Source organism: Lutjanus erythropterus, chromosome 3 (assembly GCF_056507025.1).
Source record: "Lutjanus erythropterus isolate fLutEry1 chromosome 3, fLutEry1.hap2, whole genome shotgun sequence".
NCBI classification, from domain to species: Eukaryota; Metazoa; Chordata; class Actinopteri; order Lutjaniformes; family Lutjanidae; genus Lutjanus; species Lutjanus erythropterus.
The window spans coordinates 45,932,051-45,947,964 of NC_139319.1; the positions used below are offsets into that span (position 1 = coordinate 45,932,051).

Consider the following 15,914-nt stretch of genomic DNA (forward strand, 5'->3'; position numbering starts at 1 on the left):
TTCCACCACACAAAACGCCCAATGTGCACACATTACAAGTGGCTGTTGCAGTGCCTTCGCTGTCCAGTTTAAAATACCTCCAAGCTGCAGACATTTTCGCTGTCCTGAGGTGACACGTTTGCTCTGCGTTAGCCTACTAACTACCAGCTCACTACTATTATGTTGTCTGAATTCCCCGCCTGCCGTAATGTGTGACATTTACAGTGTTGATTCCGTCTGTGCAACAATGAATATTGATGTTGTGGAACTTATTAAAATTAAAACTAAGCTTTTGTCATTCCATTTGACAATCGCTTTGTATCTCAGGACAAATTTAAAATGTGAACATGGCCATGCTTGTTGTTTTGTAAGGTTAAATCCGATAATTTCCACCCGATTCCGATCATTTGAAAATCATGTGATCGGTCCCGATTTCCGATCACGCGATTGGATCAGGACATTCCTACTACAAAACAATCTGGACTTTAGCTCCTCCTCAGCTCTCAGTAGAACAAAAAACCAACAACTCAGGCATAAAAATGGATACATAAAGTGATAGTAACCTCTGCTATTTAGTAACAGAGAAATTTAGAAAAAAAATAGATGCATACTTCAAACTACAAAAAATAAAGATTTTAGGGTTTGGCTTTTGTTTTAGGCCTGTGCCAAACTAATGTAGCCTTGCTTTGACTTGTTATTGCCTTTTAAGTTATTGTAATGTCCTATTCAGTCTACTAACAGAGAAAAGAAATGATTTCACTGGGGAAGAAGACATCGCAGTGTAACAAACCACAATAGCTTTATTCCCATGAGTCTCCAAATTCATAATTCAACTTTGGATTTTAAGGTCATGATTTGATTCCATGTTTCAATATAAACATTATTTAAACTGTCATTTACACTTTCAAGTTCTGCTTTTGAAAAATCATCTATATTGTGATGAAAGAGATTTAATGTTCTTCAACTGACTCATGAGAACTGCAGACTTGTTCAGAGCTCTCAAGGACAAGACACTCTTGTTACAGGAAAAGATTAGAAAATTGATCCAATTTTTTTTTTTTAAAGTGCAGAAAAAGGAAAAACACAATGCTCCACTCACCCAGATTGTCTCCCAGGTTTCCATCCTGTCCGTCCTCTCCAAAGCTGTTGACCCTGTTATGCTGCGACAGGCCTGGGTGGTGCCCCCCTGGGTGGCCCATTGGAGTCCTAATGGAGCTACTCATCTCCTCCACCCCTCCAGACTCCGGCCCATCCAGAGTGGGAGACTGGACAGCCCTGTGAGGGGGTATGGGGCCACTGAAGAAGGAAGCGCTGTGGCTCCCACCAGTGTAGGCAGGGCTGAGCTGTTGCTGCTGCTGTTGACTCTGCTGGGCCATCCCCGGGTGTTGAGGCTGGCCCACCCGATAAGGAAGCCTGGAGACTGGATACTGTGGGGGGAAGGCTCTTCCGCTGGCAGGATGTGGAGGAAAAGCTGGGTTGGGCGGTGCCAGGTGGTAGTTGAGGGGTCTTTGGGCGGCTGAGGGATCTTTTCGATGGAGCAGCGCATTGGGAAATCCAACAAGCCCATCTGACTGTGAGTCTAGACTTCGACTTTGGCCCGTGTCTAAATCTCCCTGGAAAAGGACAAGGAAGAGAAAAGGCTTAACAACTTTATTATGTGGCTCTAAATATAATGGGCAAGTTACTTATGATAAAAAACAAGCAAATATAGATGTTAACTACTTGCCTGTTTTTCCTTCATGTCTGCGGTTTTCCTCTCTGGTGTCTGAAGACGGCTCTGCTCTGACTTTGGACATCCTTCTAATTTCCCTGAGAACAAGTCAAAACAATAAACAAGCTTATTAGCCTATGCTTGGGTAGCCCACACAGTCACTTCTTTCTATTTAATTGCATAAAATTACAGCAATTTGGTTGGTTGATGTGGTAATTAAACATCACACCATTTCTGATCGGGTCTGTTTGTAGCTCCTTGTCAGGGCTGGGCTGGCCCATTCCTAGAGGAGAGGGGTGGGCCACACCACTGTAAGGGATGGGGGAGCCTCGATTCTGGGCCTGCAGCAGGTTGAAGTTGTAGGCCATGGCTGCCGGGTGGCTCATGATGCGAGGGTCCACAGCAAAGCGATTCTGGTAGCCTGGCCAAGGCAACTGAGGAAAATAAAAGCACAGATTAACAGGTTATTGATCACTGCAGCCTGACAGAGGCTAAGGAGGTAAAGCACCATTACCAATAATGGCAATTATAATATAAACATAAACATAACATAAACATAATATTCAAAGTTCAGTCTTACACTTACACATTTTTCTTTGCTAAATGACAAATCTGATAGAATGTTTTGTATTACCTCGTCTAGACCGCAAATGTCATGTCAGCATCACACTCTCATGACGACAACGTTCACACAACATCAAAGCATCTGTCTACATAGGCTCTGAATTGTCTGTGCATTTCAAAGCATCCAGCAGCAAATGAGCAGCAAAGCTTTCTGTCCAATCTGCAGTTTTCCTTTGATATGTGTGAATATTTTTTTTTGGTTGTTTATAGCACATTAACATCAACTGTTTTCCCATTAACACAACACAGAAGCACTGCAGCGTGTGTGTGTGTGTGTGTGTGTGTGTGTGTGTGTGTGTGTGTGTGTGTGTGTGTCTGTGTGTGGATGAGGATGTGGATGAGAGCAGCTGCACTCAGAGCAGACAAGTGTTGGCGATCAGGGCAGGGATTGAAGTTTAGCAATAAAATTGTCTAGTGGCAGTAAAAGTACAGTTTGGCTACGAAAACACTGCAGATGAAGTCCAAGAAATCCCTGTGTCTTGCTTACTTAGTGAAGTGAAGGGAGAGTTTGTGGGATTAAACCAGAGCAGAGCAGAGCTGATCTTTGGCTGTGGAGCAAACTCTGATCTGCCTGGTTACAAAATGTGGATTAAAAAATGTTTTCAAGGCCCTTTTACTGGGCACCAGCCTCACATTTGTGTGCATATTGTCGTAAAAATAGATTTTAAGTCAAAATAAACACCTCAGCTTGCTTTTACTCCTGTCTGAAGCAGCTGGTTGGTGCAGACAGATGCACAGATAAATATGAAAGCACTTCTGTTGCGTGACACACTTGCAGTCGAGACAGGGAATTAGTTGAAATATATAACTACTCACTTTGACTAATTATACTGACGTTGTTACCAGAAACAGAAGACTTACAGGCAGGGGCATGGACATGACCATGTTTCCACCGTACACGGCTGGAACGTAGAGGATACTGGCGCCTGTGTGAGGGTCTATCCTCTGAACAGGACTGGGTGACTTGCCCATGCCGGCTGGTGTGCCACCCAGGGGTGGCGTGAATGCCCGAATAGGGTTTCCCATCAGCATGGCTGGATTGGGTTGGACTGCAATGAGAGAAGGGGAGCAAGATAATTCAAGTAAATGCAAAGAGCCCTTAATGTAATGTGATGACAGACTGACAGGAAGAAACACACAAGCCTAGAAGGTATATGTAATTATTCATAGTTTGGAAAATGTAAGAGAGGAGGGCAGCATATAAATAGCTGACGGCAGCCTGTATAAATATTGCCATGGAGGGCAGAGAGAATTGATCTGCACAGATTTTAGTTGATTTTTTTTTTCTCAGTTTAGGCTAATGTAGCTGACTGACTATCTGCAGCTGTAAGTGGCTGAAACTAACTAATTGTCTTTCCCTAGTAAGCGCCGTATTAACAACTCCTTGCTGTGTTGTTCAAGGCTGCATCGCTCTGATGGCTTCAGTAGCCTCAGGCCTTCATGCACCCATCTGGGCTGCTGCATTAGACTGGCTCATATCAAGCTGTCGAGATGTGAGCTTGTTTGTGTGCAGGCACAAACAATGGAAACTCATCTACTGTTGCTCTGCTGTAAAACCCAATCATGACAAATAAAACATACAGTGAAAAGCATTTATTTCTTTACATGCTTAAACATGTAAAGGCCGTCATTGTTATAACTTAGTACAGTTTCAGGAGAGGCTCAGTGAGTGGAAGTAAAAAATATGACATTAGTTATCATAAGGAGATCACATAGAATAGCTTAATATTTATGATTTGGTACAGGGGAAACTGGAACACTTGACCAAGGCGGCTTTTATGTTTGGGATTCTCAAGCCAGCCCTCTATCTCTGCCCAGAGATTTAGTAAACTAACCGGTGTTACATATAATATTTGTATTATTTTTCCCTTAACAAATTGTATAAATAACAAAATATCATTATTAAATAAAAACCAAAAAGTTAAATTTAATTAACTAAATTTAACTAAATTAAATTAATTTTTACAATGTCTGTGTAGCTTTGTTGATTCTCTGTGTTCATAGAAATGCAGATGAATGTAGCAATACAGGTTTGGTTTCCTTATGAAGAAAAAATTAACTTACTTTTATTTACTTTTCTGATAACTACATCACTTTTCACAGGCCTACGGAGCAGACGGTTAGTGGGGAAAACTGGCCAGCTTTTCCTCATATGACTGTTACTTTGACGGCACCTGTTTTAGTGTGTAATGCTTCGTAGAGAAGCTGCTGTAACAGGAGCAGCATAAATAAAGGTAATTAATTCATTTGTTGAAAATTCCGTGCTACAAAGTGCTGCTCTTAATGTCACTTCAGGCACTCTGCTTGTATGACCTCTTTCTATACTTATTCAGACATGCAAATTACCAAAATCAAATTCCATACTGTGTAGGAACCCTGAATTTACAGTTTCTCCCAGAGTCAGAAATTAACAAATGCCTTTGTACAGACGTTTGTTATGTATTTAGTGCAGTCTGACGTTATGCCGAACAGCAATATTAGGCTATCTTGGCTCAATTATTGAATGTCTGTGGAATCAAACAACATAATCATGATCCCATAGACATCCAGGAATAAAGCGGAAAAAAAAAAAAAAAAAAAAAAAAAAGAAGCAAATAAACTAAGGGGGTATCTTTTTCCAAGCTTTGTCTGAGTGGAGGCCCACAGTCTTCTTGGTTTAAACAACATTTTTATAGTTATTGCTATAGCTCTGGTTCTTGGAGTGGATGGCCCTTATTTTTTTAATTTTTACCTAAAGTAATGTATATGATTAATAAAGTCTTAATAAATTAATTATAACTTTTCTAAACACTGCCTGAACAACTTACAGTTGTGTACTGTGTTTACAGTTTTTTTTTTTACTCTGTTGCCTTTTTTCTCAGCAAACCTAAATGAGCGTTAACAAATAAACCTAAAAGGTCCCATAAAAGTACTTTTGATTGCAATTTTCTGTGGTTCAACTTTTGCATATTCCCTAGAGTGCAGGAGGACTGAACGATATGGTTTTTAAAAAAAAAAAGTCAGACAAACATGATTTCTTGCATCTGGAGAACAAGATTTTTATGCTAAGGCGTCTCTACAGCAGAACAGTGCTTCATTAAAATGTTGTTTTGTCACACATTTGTCTTTTATCCAAAAATTGCAGTGTTGATGACAATTAACTGTGCAGCCCTAGTTCCTCACAGAAAACAAAGCTACAAAAAAGTCTCTAAAAGCCTTTTTCATAAAATGGTACCCTTTAATATTTAGACTGTCCACAAAGGTGAACATGAGCAGCAGGGTACACTCACCATATCCTTCAGGTGGAAGGTGCTCTGTGTGGTTTGCATGTTTCCCCTGCAAGACAAGAGAATCATTAGAAAGTCAGTGAGTGTTTGAGTCATAAATAAACGCACAAGTCAGGCAAATGTAAAGCAACATAGGAAAGCGGGCATACAGCAGTTGCAGTATGGTCTCAACTGTCCCATATCTGTCACAACAGCTATAGGAGCAACACTTTATCAGTGATGGGGGAGGCAAGAATTAAGCTGGCCAGCAGAGCACAGCTTAATGAATTCATAATATTAATGTTTGATGTTAATGTCTTCTGCTCTTATGGAACAGGCGACAGTGAGGCTTGTGGTTTTTGTGCAGAGAAGCTGTTTGTATTTACACTCATCAAAATCAAAAACATCAATCCAGTCAAGTCACATCTCTCCAGTTGGCTTACTGTATGTTTACAAGTTTTGTAAGGCAGATTGAAATATATGACAGACACATTCTAGTGTAAATGCTAAATTTAATGAATTATACATCAGAAATTGTTGCACTGTTTCTAAAGTTAGTCATGGGACTTCTCAGCCAAGATACTGACTGAGTAAACACAGGATTTAAAGCGCATCTGATCACAGGATGATCAGTAGACTGGGCGTCATGCCAATGTAAAAAGAGACTGAGTTAAGCCTTTTTCGCATATGTGCTCTGAGCTATGTGCTGAAAAACAGGTCATGACATCGTCCCAATGTGCCCTTTCACACATATCTGGAAAGTGTCAACAATTGTCCAACACATGTTCACATGAACATGCAGGAGGATGACGGCAACTCATCCATAAGGATGACCATCTTTGCGTTGATATCGATACAAACAGGGTCTTGACATTAAACAGTAGCAGATGCTGAGATCAGTTGACTCCAGTCTACCTGTGCGGCAGCAAAGACACTCTGCAGGGCTCACACTTCAACTTTTCTGACTCTGATCTGATGTTTTCACATCACAGATGACAAAGAAAGACATTATGACAGGATAGTATTTTTTTTTCTTCGGGTCGGGTTGTTGGAACTGAAGCAAGGTGAGCTGAAGTGAACTGCTGGGCTGATTTGGACTGAGATAGTTGCTGAAGGTACATTTGTAACTGACTGTTAGGGACGGTGAGGGGAGGGGAAGGTGGTGTTGTTCATGTGTCGGTTTGTGAGGCTTATATAATATTAGGTGACAATGGCTCCAGTAAGTCACTGAGCGATATGTCTCTGGTTCACCCAAAAATTCCTGAACACAGAAACAGAGACAAATTGAACAACAGTTTAACTGTGTAACTGCACAATTCAGTACAACATAGTAGTAGCAGTATTTTCACGTTTTCAGCAACTATTTTCTAATATGAAGAATGCGTTCAGAAGAAAATGCACATAAGAGCCATAGCACTGAATTAAGAGATATATTCCTTAAAAACAAACACTGTCATTGTAGTTTATTCTGGATCAGTTTGTGACTGCATTTCTGCTTTTCATGTTACAGTCCACATTTCAGCCAAGAAGGACCTCTTCTTTCTACTGCTGGATGACAATAACACCCTCTCTAATCTGTCTCCATCAGAGAGAATCTCTGTCTCCAGGGACCTTCACAACAGAGCTCCATCTATCCTGTGGACACAGAGAGTTTGAACTGAATCCTGATCAGTGTTGACTGTAAGTACACATAAGCACAATTACTCATGGGGATGTGCACGTGTACACACACACACACACACACACACACACACACACACACGTGCATGTAAACACAGACATACACAACACAGTGCTCATAAGATCTCCAGGTACCTGAGTTTAGGTGGACTATCTGGTGTATTATTAATCATTACAGGCACACATACACAACTATCTACTCTGAGCTCTTTCAGTGGCTGCCTCTGTAGCACGCAGTCTGTCCCAGCTGATTGTAGTGTTAACAGATAGTCCTTGACAGTGGGCATGCTTTACTGGCAGGGGGCGGAATTTAATGACATCCTTCATTCCACTTGATCCACTATGTTGCTCTGCTGATATAAAAGCTACATTGAATTGTGTTGATTTTGGAGGCCACTGTGGATAAAAGTGGTAGTTATCACACCGCAAAAACAACAAAATATAACATCAAAACTAAAATTATCTAAACAAAAATTGCCTCTCGCTTCTTTTTAACTGGCTAATGTGTCTGATTTCAAGGAGAATCTGACCAGTTGGCAGACATTCAGAATTATATAGAAATAGTCTATCTTCTTGCGGGCAGTCTTGTTTGCCTATGTAGGCTACATAAAGGCATCAGTATTAAATTGAGGCTGTTTCATAACTATTTTTTATTTATTAGACATTAGATTATTTATTTAACAGTATAAAGTCCATGAACTAAACTTGTTTACTCATTGTTTAGGTTCCTAATACTACTGCACTCTTTGGCACTTGGGCCAAAATTCCCCATATTTTAGCAAGTAGTTATAAACTACGGATGGAAAACGATTAACTTGAACACTTGACATTATAGTCCAGCAAAACACCACTGCAAAGTTTACCATCTATAATGATCACAGCACCTAAACAAAACCATAACAGGACTGTCTTGTAGCAATGCTGTAATGTGTTCCTGGTGTTTTGCAAATCCCCTAAAACCCAGACAGGATGTGTTAGAAATTAAGTAAGTACAAAGGCCATTTGTTCAACAAAATTAGACTAATTCCGCAAATTAGACATGTAGCGTTAAGGCTAAGAATACGATAATTCCACTATTAGATAACTGCAAATTCTGAAATACAGCCTGACTATGTTGATACTACTTTGCAAGACAGAGCCCAGGTACCAACTGAAGGAAAAGGTCAGTAAACAAAGTCAAATCTGCCTGGGCCTACTTTCCTGACAGCCTCACATGCAGCTTAGCCAATGTTTACTGGTCCTTAAAATACGGTTATACTTGTGAAGCAGCAAGTCCTCCAGCTTGAGCTGAGAAGCAGCTGAACTACGATGTCATAAAAAACAAGAGAGATATCAAGTATTCAGTCCCACATGCATTAAGCTTTTATTTAATATGGCACCTTTGGCATTGGCATGATGTAGCAATTAAATATAAAACTGCCTAATGTGAAAGTCAGTCTCTGCAGAATGAAAACGCGAGTAGATTTTTCAGGTATCCGTACTTTACTTTTACTTCCTATATTTGACCACAAATACCTATAAATACTTTATACTTCTTACATTTTCAAAACAGGCTCCTTACTTTTTTTCACACCTGTACATCCACTTGAGGAAATAATGTGTGTAATTTTCTTACCTCTTAACATAGACTAAACACACAGTTGTGGAATATGTAGTGTTTAATGTGAGTAAGAGATCTGAGGAGTGAGATACTATCACAGAGGCAGCCTCGCCTTGCTGCTATTTTAGGTTGTAACATTAACTAAGCAATGCCAGACACACCAGACTGAAAATGGTGCCCATAATCTGGCACTGTGGTTATTTGATCCAGTCATAGATGCAATGCTGCAAAAATTTTCTCTTGGTAAGTATGAGCTGAAGAGCAGCGAAGATCGACAAGGACGTTGCTGAACATTTGGTCTCATATGATCAATTTTGTCAAACAGCAGGGGTCTGCTGAGAATGAAAGGCACCGTTTACTGGATCTTAAAAGTATTGGATGTCTGTATACTGGCTGTCACACAGGGGTCCTGATTGTTTGTAATGCTAAATTATTTGCCCTAGCTGGTTTTTTTCAGCTAAGCTAAGAGGAGAACAAAAAGAAAACAGGAGAAAATGGCTCCAGTAAACTATTGTGGGATATCAAAGTGCAACAGTAATGGTTTGGTTTTCTATGGCACACTCCATCTGTGATGTGGTGCTGGGCTGTTCTGAGCTAGTGGGGAATAAATGGAAGCAAGAGGATGCAGGTTGTCGGATAGAAAAATAGAGATACAAGAAAGCAATACACATGAATACGTGTCAATGATTACAGATGTTAATGACTGATCATTAATCGCCATTAAGAATCTCACTGATTAAAAATTCATTAACGAATAATGTATGTTTTGTGTAGCACATCTCCAGAGCTCACAGGTTTTCTTGCAGTTAGGTTTGGTCTGCCTTGCTAGACTAGAAATGGCAGCTATTGTGACTCATTTGACATTGTTTTGTTTGGTGGAGGACAAGGACAGGCAGACAAGAGCAGCTGTTTCAAGAGAGAGCTTTATTGTTTCATTACTTTGTTTGTTTAACTTGTTTGTGCTTCATGAATTAATGTTTCACATAAACTAACATGCTGTAAGAATAGTCTAAATGAGAAAAAGATTTCTTTTTTTTAATTCTTATTAATGATTATTTTCAATAATTGGTTGAAGAAAATGCACATGATTTGCATCACTGGATCTGATTTTTAAAGGATAAGAAAAGATTTGTTTTTTAAAGAGTGGCAATTTTACTTGTAAATCTTCGTTCCTCAATTAAAATGACACTAATTGTGCTCAAGCTGAAACCACAAAAAGCTTTTTAATGTGAGACATATTTTACCACAAGTGTCACAGTCTTGCATATTCACACCAAAACACCATCTGTGTCAGAAAACAGACCTTCACAGTATGAAGTCAACTGCTGCATGTATTTCTGGTCAAATGGAGGCAAACCGATGGCAACTACATATTGTATAAAGTCTTCTCTTCCCTCTGACATATTAATGATTTAATTGTTTATCACAATGAATTTAGTCAATTTAAAGCCTCTGGAAACCCAAATCCACAATAGACCTCTGTGGAATTTACGGTCTCATGTACATCATAGTAATGTTCTAAAAACTATTAGAAATTTTAATCTAATTCAAGATATTTTCATTGAAGGCTTTGATTCCTGTATTGGGTGTGATTTGCTTGAGGCCACCATCTACGCTCTTTTCACAGCCACAAAATCAGTGATTTTACCTCGCAGGACACAAGAGTTGCTGATCTACAGCTGCCTCGATATGTGGCGAGTAATGTTAGTTTTCATCCAAACTATCATGTTAAAACACTGTAGTCACACAATAACCTGAAAAAAAAAACTAACTAACCGAGGCAGCGGTAGTCCAGGAGCTCTCAAAGTAAAATTACTGATTTAGTCCAAGGAGTCTGGTGGCTTTGAAAAGATCACAGACAGTGGCTTTAGTTCCCCGTCAGAAAGGCCTGTCACACAAATGATCTGAATATAGCATACACTTAAACTGATATTTTTATTAGGTGGTCCTTTTTGTAGGAGGCTAAAATTAATCTTACTTCCTACCCTTTATTTAGAATCAGATGTTTGTGAATGCTTAATGATAAACTAAACTTTGATATCATATACACATATTTAGTATTTTAACCCACAATTCCAGATGTTTAAATTAGATTTCTGCACAATGATCAACTGGAAAAATGTGCAAAATCTCTACATATTGATTTGTTATTTGGGTATAATATTAACTCATGTTCATTCATGTATAATTCCAATATTGATCATCTGTGGCAATTGTGGAAAAGTTGCACTCAACCAACCACATTCAACCAAACAACACAGGTTTTATCAGAAGCTATGATGTTAGAGTTTAGGAATTAATTCATTATTAAAGGGTTGAGGTTAGGGTTAGCAAAATGAAGCAAGTGCACATGTAAAGAATCAAGTACAGCAGTCCATATAGTGAGTTGGAGCCGTAGACTGTATATTAAATAGGTTGAAATCCCACTTAATATACAATCTGTGGTTGAAAATAAGTTGTTTCCGCCATCCTTTTCTCCTTCTTTTATATATTGGTCTTTACTTTTTTGACTTCTTTTTTTCATAACCTTTTAAAGTGTTGGTTTTGTGACAGCAGCTGCCAATTGTTAGTCAATGTAAGGTTAATCTTATTATCCTGAAAACTAAAGCCCACTGCTCTGAAAATACATGATCTGGAGTTTGAGTTCAGTAACCGACTGTCTCACTGCCTTCCAAACTCTACTGCCTACAAACATCTACTCCCTCTGCAAGATTATTGTTTTCTTACAACAAATAAAATATACTAACTCATTCTGTGAATCTGCAGCAATAATTTGAACTCTAATTAACATTTAACCGGCAAACAAAAGCAGTTTTTCTGTCCTGGAACAGAAATTTCAAAAGGACACTGCAGCTGTAGTGCTGCTGTTAAAGAAGCGTGTATTTCAACTTAACATGTTTCCTTGATCTCTGATGACATATCATGGTCATTTTATGATTTATTACTGTAAATATATTACAGATTTCTCCTTCAAAATGAGATTTGTATGGATTATTTTGGCTCTACACCACCGTGGGTGCATCAACCATGTACAGAGGCATGAAGAATGATGTGACCTTTAAATTAGCAACAGGCTGTACATGCTGAAGGAAACAATATATTACATACTGCACACTGGCATCACTGTGTGGTTGCGAGCTACATAGTGTGACTGTGGAGAGAGACAGGAGGTGTGTGTGCGTCTTTAAAGCCGGCTGATGCCGCGGAGCTGCAGCTCATTAGGCCCAGTGGGTGATGGCAGCAGGTTGGCAGCTGCGGTGATTTCGTTAACCTTTACCGCGGGGCAGGCAGGGAGGACAGACAGACACACAAACACATTTCAAGCCGAGCTGAAGAATCAAACAGCACATACTTCCGCCAAACCTGCAATGCTAATTTCCTATCTGTGTTGTTTTTCTGTGGCTAAAATGAATGGCCATAAAGTAATTTCCTGTGGTGAAAATTAAACTCATTTAGTAGATATGTCATACGAGTCATTTTGGTAGATATGTGCTTTGTGCCCGTATGTGCAAAGCTTTTATCATTCCTTCCTCTCTAAAAACAGGACGCACTCAATTTATTCCTGATAATTTGTTTACTATTTCCACTCAACATATTAGATGAACATAGAAAACCCTTTTCAAAACATCCTCTACCCCACCTCTTTTCTGCCTCCCATCCCTACATGTGCAAACTCTAAATTGTTAAGTTTTTAGTATTTACAGAAGAAAAACGGCAGACACAGATCCAGTAACTTCATTGTTTGACAGAATCTATTTGGATCAGCCTTTCTTGCACACACCCCCCCCCCCAAATTCCTACAGTTTAGTGTCAGGATTTTTAATGCCCACACTGAAAATGCCACCTCCCTTATCAGAGACACCTTACCTTAGGGGGTGACTGCTGCTGCTGTTGCTGCTGCTGCTGTGGACCCTGCTTGTTGGAGGCGGGCTGTGCGTGTTGGGGATGTGGATGATGGTGGGGATGGAGGGCCTGTGAGGAAGAGTGGTGGCCTTGCAGGGGTCTCAGGGCTCGGGGGATGAACTCCGGGGCCAACGGGTTCAGGACGTAGGTTTTCTTCAGCTCCAGGGCTTCCAGCTGAGCCTTGATCTGCTCAAAGGTGATGCCGTGCAAGCTGGAGTTTTCGTGGCAGATGGAGACAAAGTGCTCCCAGAATTTTCTGGAAAGGGGCAAAAAGAGGAAATGTTGAGAATTTTTCCTTCTGTTCTTATTTATATTCCCATGCTTGGATTGGGTGTTTTACAGATCATCTTGTTCATTTTCCCCTGCTGGCAGTGTAACAAATTACTCCATCGGGGCTGAATATAAAAGATCAAATTTGTTTAAAACAAACGTGGAAAAAACACATGCGTAAAGCAGGTGTAAAGAGGACGGGGGGGTGGAAAACAAGGAAAAGGAAAAATCAGCAAAAAATGAAGCACACTTAAGGGAACGAAAATTACAGCTGGGAGGCAAAACAGGAGCAGCAGAAATACAAGAATGAAAAGAGCAAAGAGCACAACAATAATCTCTCAGACTGCCTAAAACTGAGCTGTCATACAATCATCAGAACAACCACATAATTCTCAACAAAACTAGGCACGAGAAACTTTAAAGTTTGTGTAAAGCAATGATAAATCTGTTCTGAGTTTGTCACACCACAGCAAAAATTTGTTATTAACCACATGACCAAATCTCAATGAAAAATCATCAAGTATTTAAAATACCAAAACAAATGAGCAGTTTTGCTCTGAAACACTGGTTGCTTCTCTGTCTTAAGTGTCAAACACCACTACGACCTGAAAACTGGACGCTGCATCTAGCAGCTTTATTGGACTTGGACAGACATGTTTGAGCCACCAGAGCCAGTGGACGGTGACCTTCCCCAGAATTATTGCTGGAACTATAGTGAGCAGCAACCGCCATGCTGATTTGGACTGAATTATTCGCTTAAGCTATGTTTGTGATGAGGGGAGGGGTTGTTCATGAATCAGTTCACTTGTGGTGGGCGAATGACGGTCTTCTTATCACTTGCACTGTTAGGATATTTATGGCTCCAGATTTCAGAATATACAAACATAATTCAGCCTTTTCACATGTTTTCGCAATTATTTTCTAACATGTACAATGTGTTAAAAAAAAATCTCTTAACGTCCTTCATATAAACTTTAAAACAATGGAAACTCATGTTTAAAAGAATATTTTACTTTTTTCTTCAACCTCACATTGGTCCTCATACAGAAGAGGTCATTCAAGAGTGAGCAGAAAAGCCACAATATTAGTGTGTTAACATTTGTAGTGTGCTAATTCTAATTCTCCTTTCCTGTTTCAACATTACGGTGAAGTAATAACTGCAGCTCATTGGATAACCAGTCCACTTTGGAAAAATGAGTCACAACACAGAACAGCACAAAAAGATTTAGCCATTAGCCTTTAATTACAACTTAAGTTACAACCTAAGCTACATTCCAGGGCTCAACAACGCCACTCAAGTATGGAGATTTCCGGCTTCTCTACATTTATTACAATATCAAACTGAATATCTTTGGATTTCAGACTGACAATACAAGACATTTAAAGACAACACCTTGAACTCTTGAAATTCTGACATATTATAGGCATTGCAGTCCTAGATTAAACATAACAATTAACTTTAGTTTTTGTTGATAATCGCTTATAAATAGAACAATTTGTACAAGGGCAAGTTAAAATTGATTTGGGGCGAGTAGACTTCTGTCCCACTTGCCTGACTGGGCAAGAGAAAAAAAAAATTAACACTGAACATCTTTCATCCCTCGGAGGAGACTCGGTGTTGGTCAAACACCGCATCCAGTTTGAACACATCAATTCAATTGCTCTGTCTCTGCACGCTGACATTTGCAAACAACAGCTAAAGAGCTGACATGTTACGACAACTAGTGCAGGCGGAACAGACAGTTGCTATGGGGATGGAAGGTGGAGAAGGGGGTCCAAGAGTGACTGAATTAAAGAGACTCAAATAGAGACTGGGGGTGGCAAACCAACAGCGTTGTTTCAGCTTGGTGATCCTTTTTAGTCATCCCGTAGATTCACCACATTACAAGAACAGTCATTCACTACAAATGAACTATCACTTTATGTTAAGAAAACGTGGTATTACAGTAACAAGTGGCCGTATTTACCTGCATCGCCCAACAGAGCACAGTGCTATGGGGTCTCCCACAACTGCCACCAGGGACTGGGCTCTGGTGATGGCTGTGTTGAGTAGCTTGTAGTTGGAGAGGAATCCATAGTCAAGATCCTCTGTTGAGTCCTCGACCAGCTGCTCTTTACGCTTGATGGCCGTCTGCTTGTGCTTGCAGGTGTGCCGCGTTCGCACCGTGCTGAGGAACAGCACCCGGAACTGTTTGCCTGCAAACAATTTTTATAAGCACCCTGAGCAGTGACAAATACAAAGGAAGCAAAGACTTTAAAACTCATGGAAATTCATGGTTTTGAGTTGCAGAGTTTTGGAGATATCGGCTGTAGAGATGTCTGCCTTCTCTCCTATATATATGTATGTATATATATATATATATATATATATATATATATATATATATATATATATATATATATATATATATATATATATATATGTACAATATAATGGACCTTGTTGTGAACAGTTTCATGTGAAAGTAGTTCCAGTACATTCTAAAACAGTTTGGTAGATTCTACTACAGAAAGAAAGTAGTTCAAATGCATTTATAGTATATATGTATTTTTGATTATAGGGTAAACTGTCCCTTTAAGCTAATACACGTTGCTACAAATAAAGGGGTGAGTCCAATTATGAGAACCTACTAAAAATGAGCTCTAGTAATAACTGAATGTTCTTATGACTCCAGAGGCTGTTGATCATTGCTGTTGAACACATAAACAGAAATCTACATGTTTGTTAAATTCTAAGAACTTTACAGTGTACCGTTTTCCTCTGTGTGTGTTCACTAGTCCACACATTTCATGTGTGATTAATGAGAAAGTTAATGACCTGTGGAAAGCAGCTGGATGCAATACAAGTGGGAGCTGCATGAGACCAAAGCAGAGTAGAGAGTAGAGGAAGAAAACCTTCCTT

General features: G+C 39.6%; 1 protein-coding gene across 1 annotated transcript in view; it reads right to left on the minus strand.

Annotated features, from left to right (window-relative positions):
• helz (helicase with zinc finger) overlaps positions 1-15,914 on the minus strand; it is a 97,168-nt gene that overhangs the window by 7,331 nt on the left and 73,923 nt on the right. Inside the window, exons 23-29 of the mRNA XM_084710953.1 lie at positions 14,980-15,208; positions 12,707-12,998; positions 5,584-5,629; positions 3,176-3,363; positions 1,920-2,124; positions 1,706-1,788; positions 1,079-1,592 (exon numbers count right to left, since the gene is read on the minus strand). Of these exons, the coding sequence (XP_084567079.1) occupies positions 1,079-1,592; positions 1,706-1,788; positions 1,920-2,124; positions 3,176-3,363; positions 5,584-5,629; positions 12,707-12,998; positions 14,980-15,208 (1,557 nt within the window). The remainder of the gene's footprint in view (positions 1-1,078; positions 1,593-1,705; positions 1,789-1,919; positions 2,125-3,175; positions 3,364-5,583; positions 5,630-12,706; positions 12,999-14,979; positions 15,209-15,914) is intronic.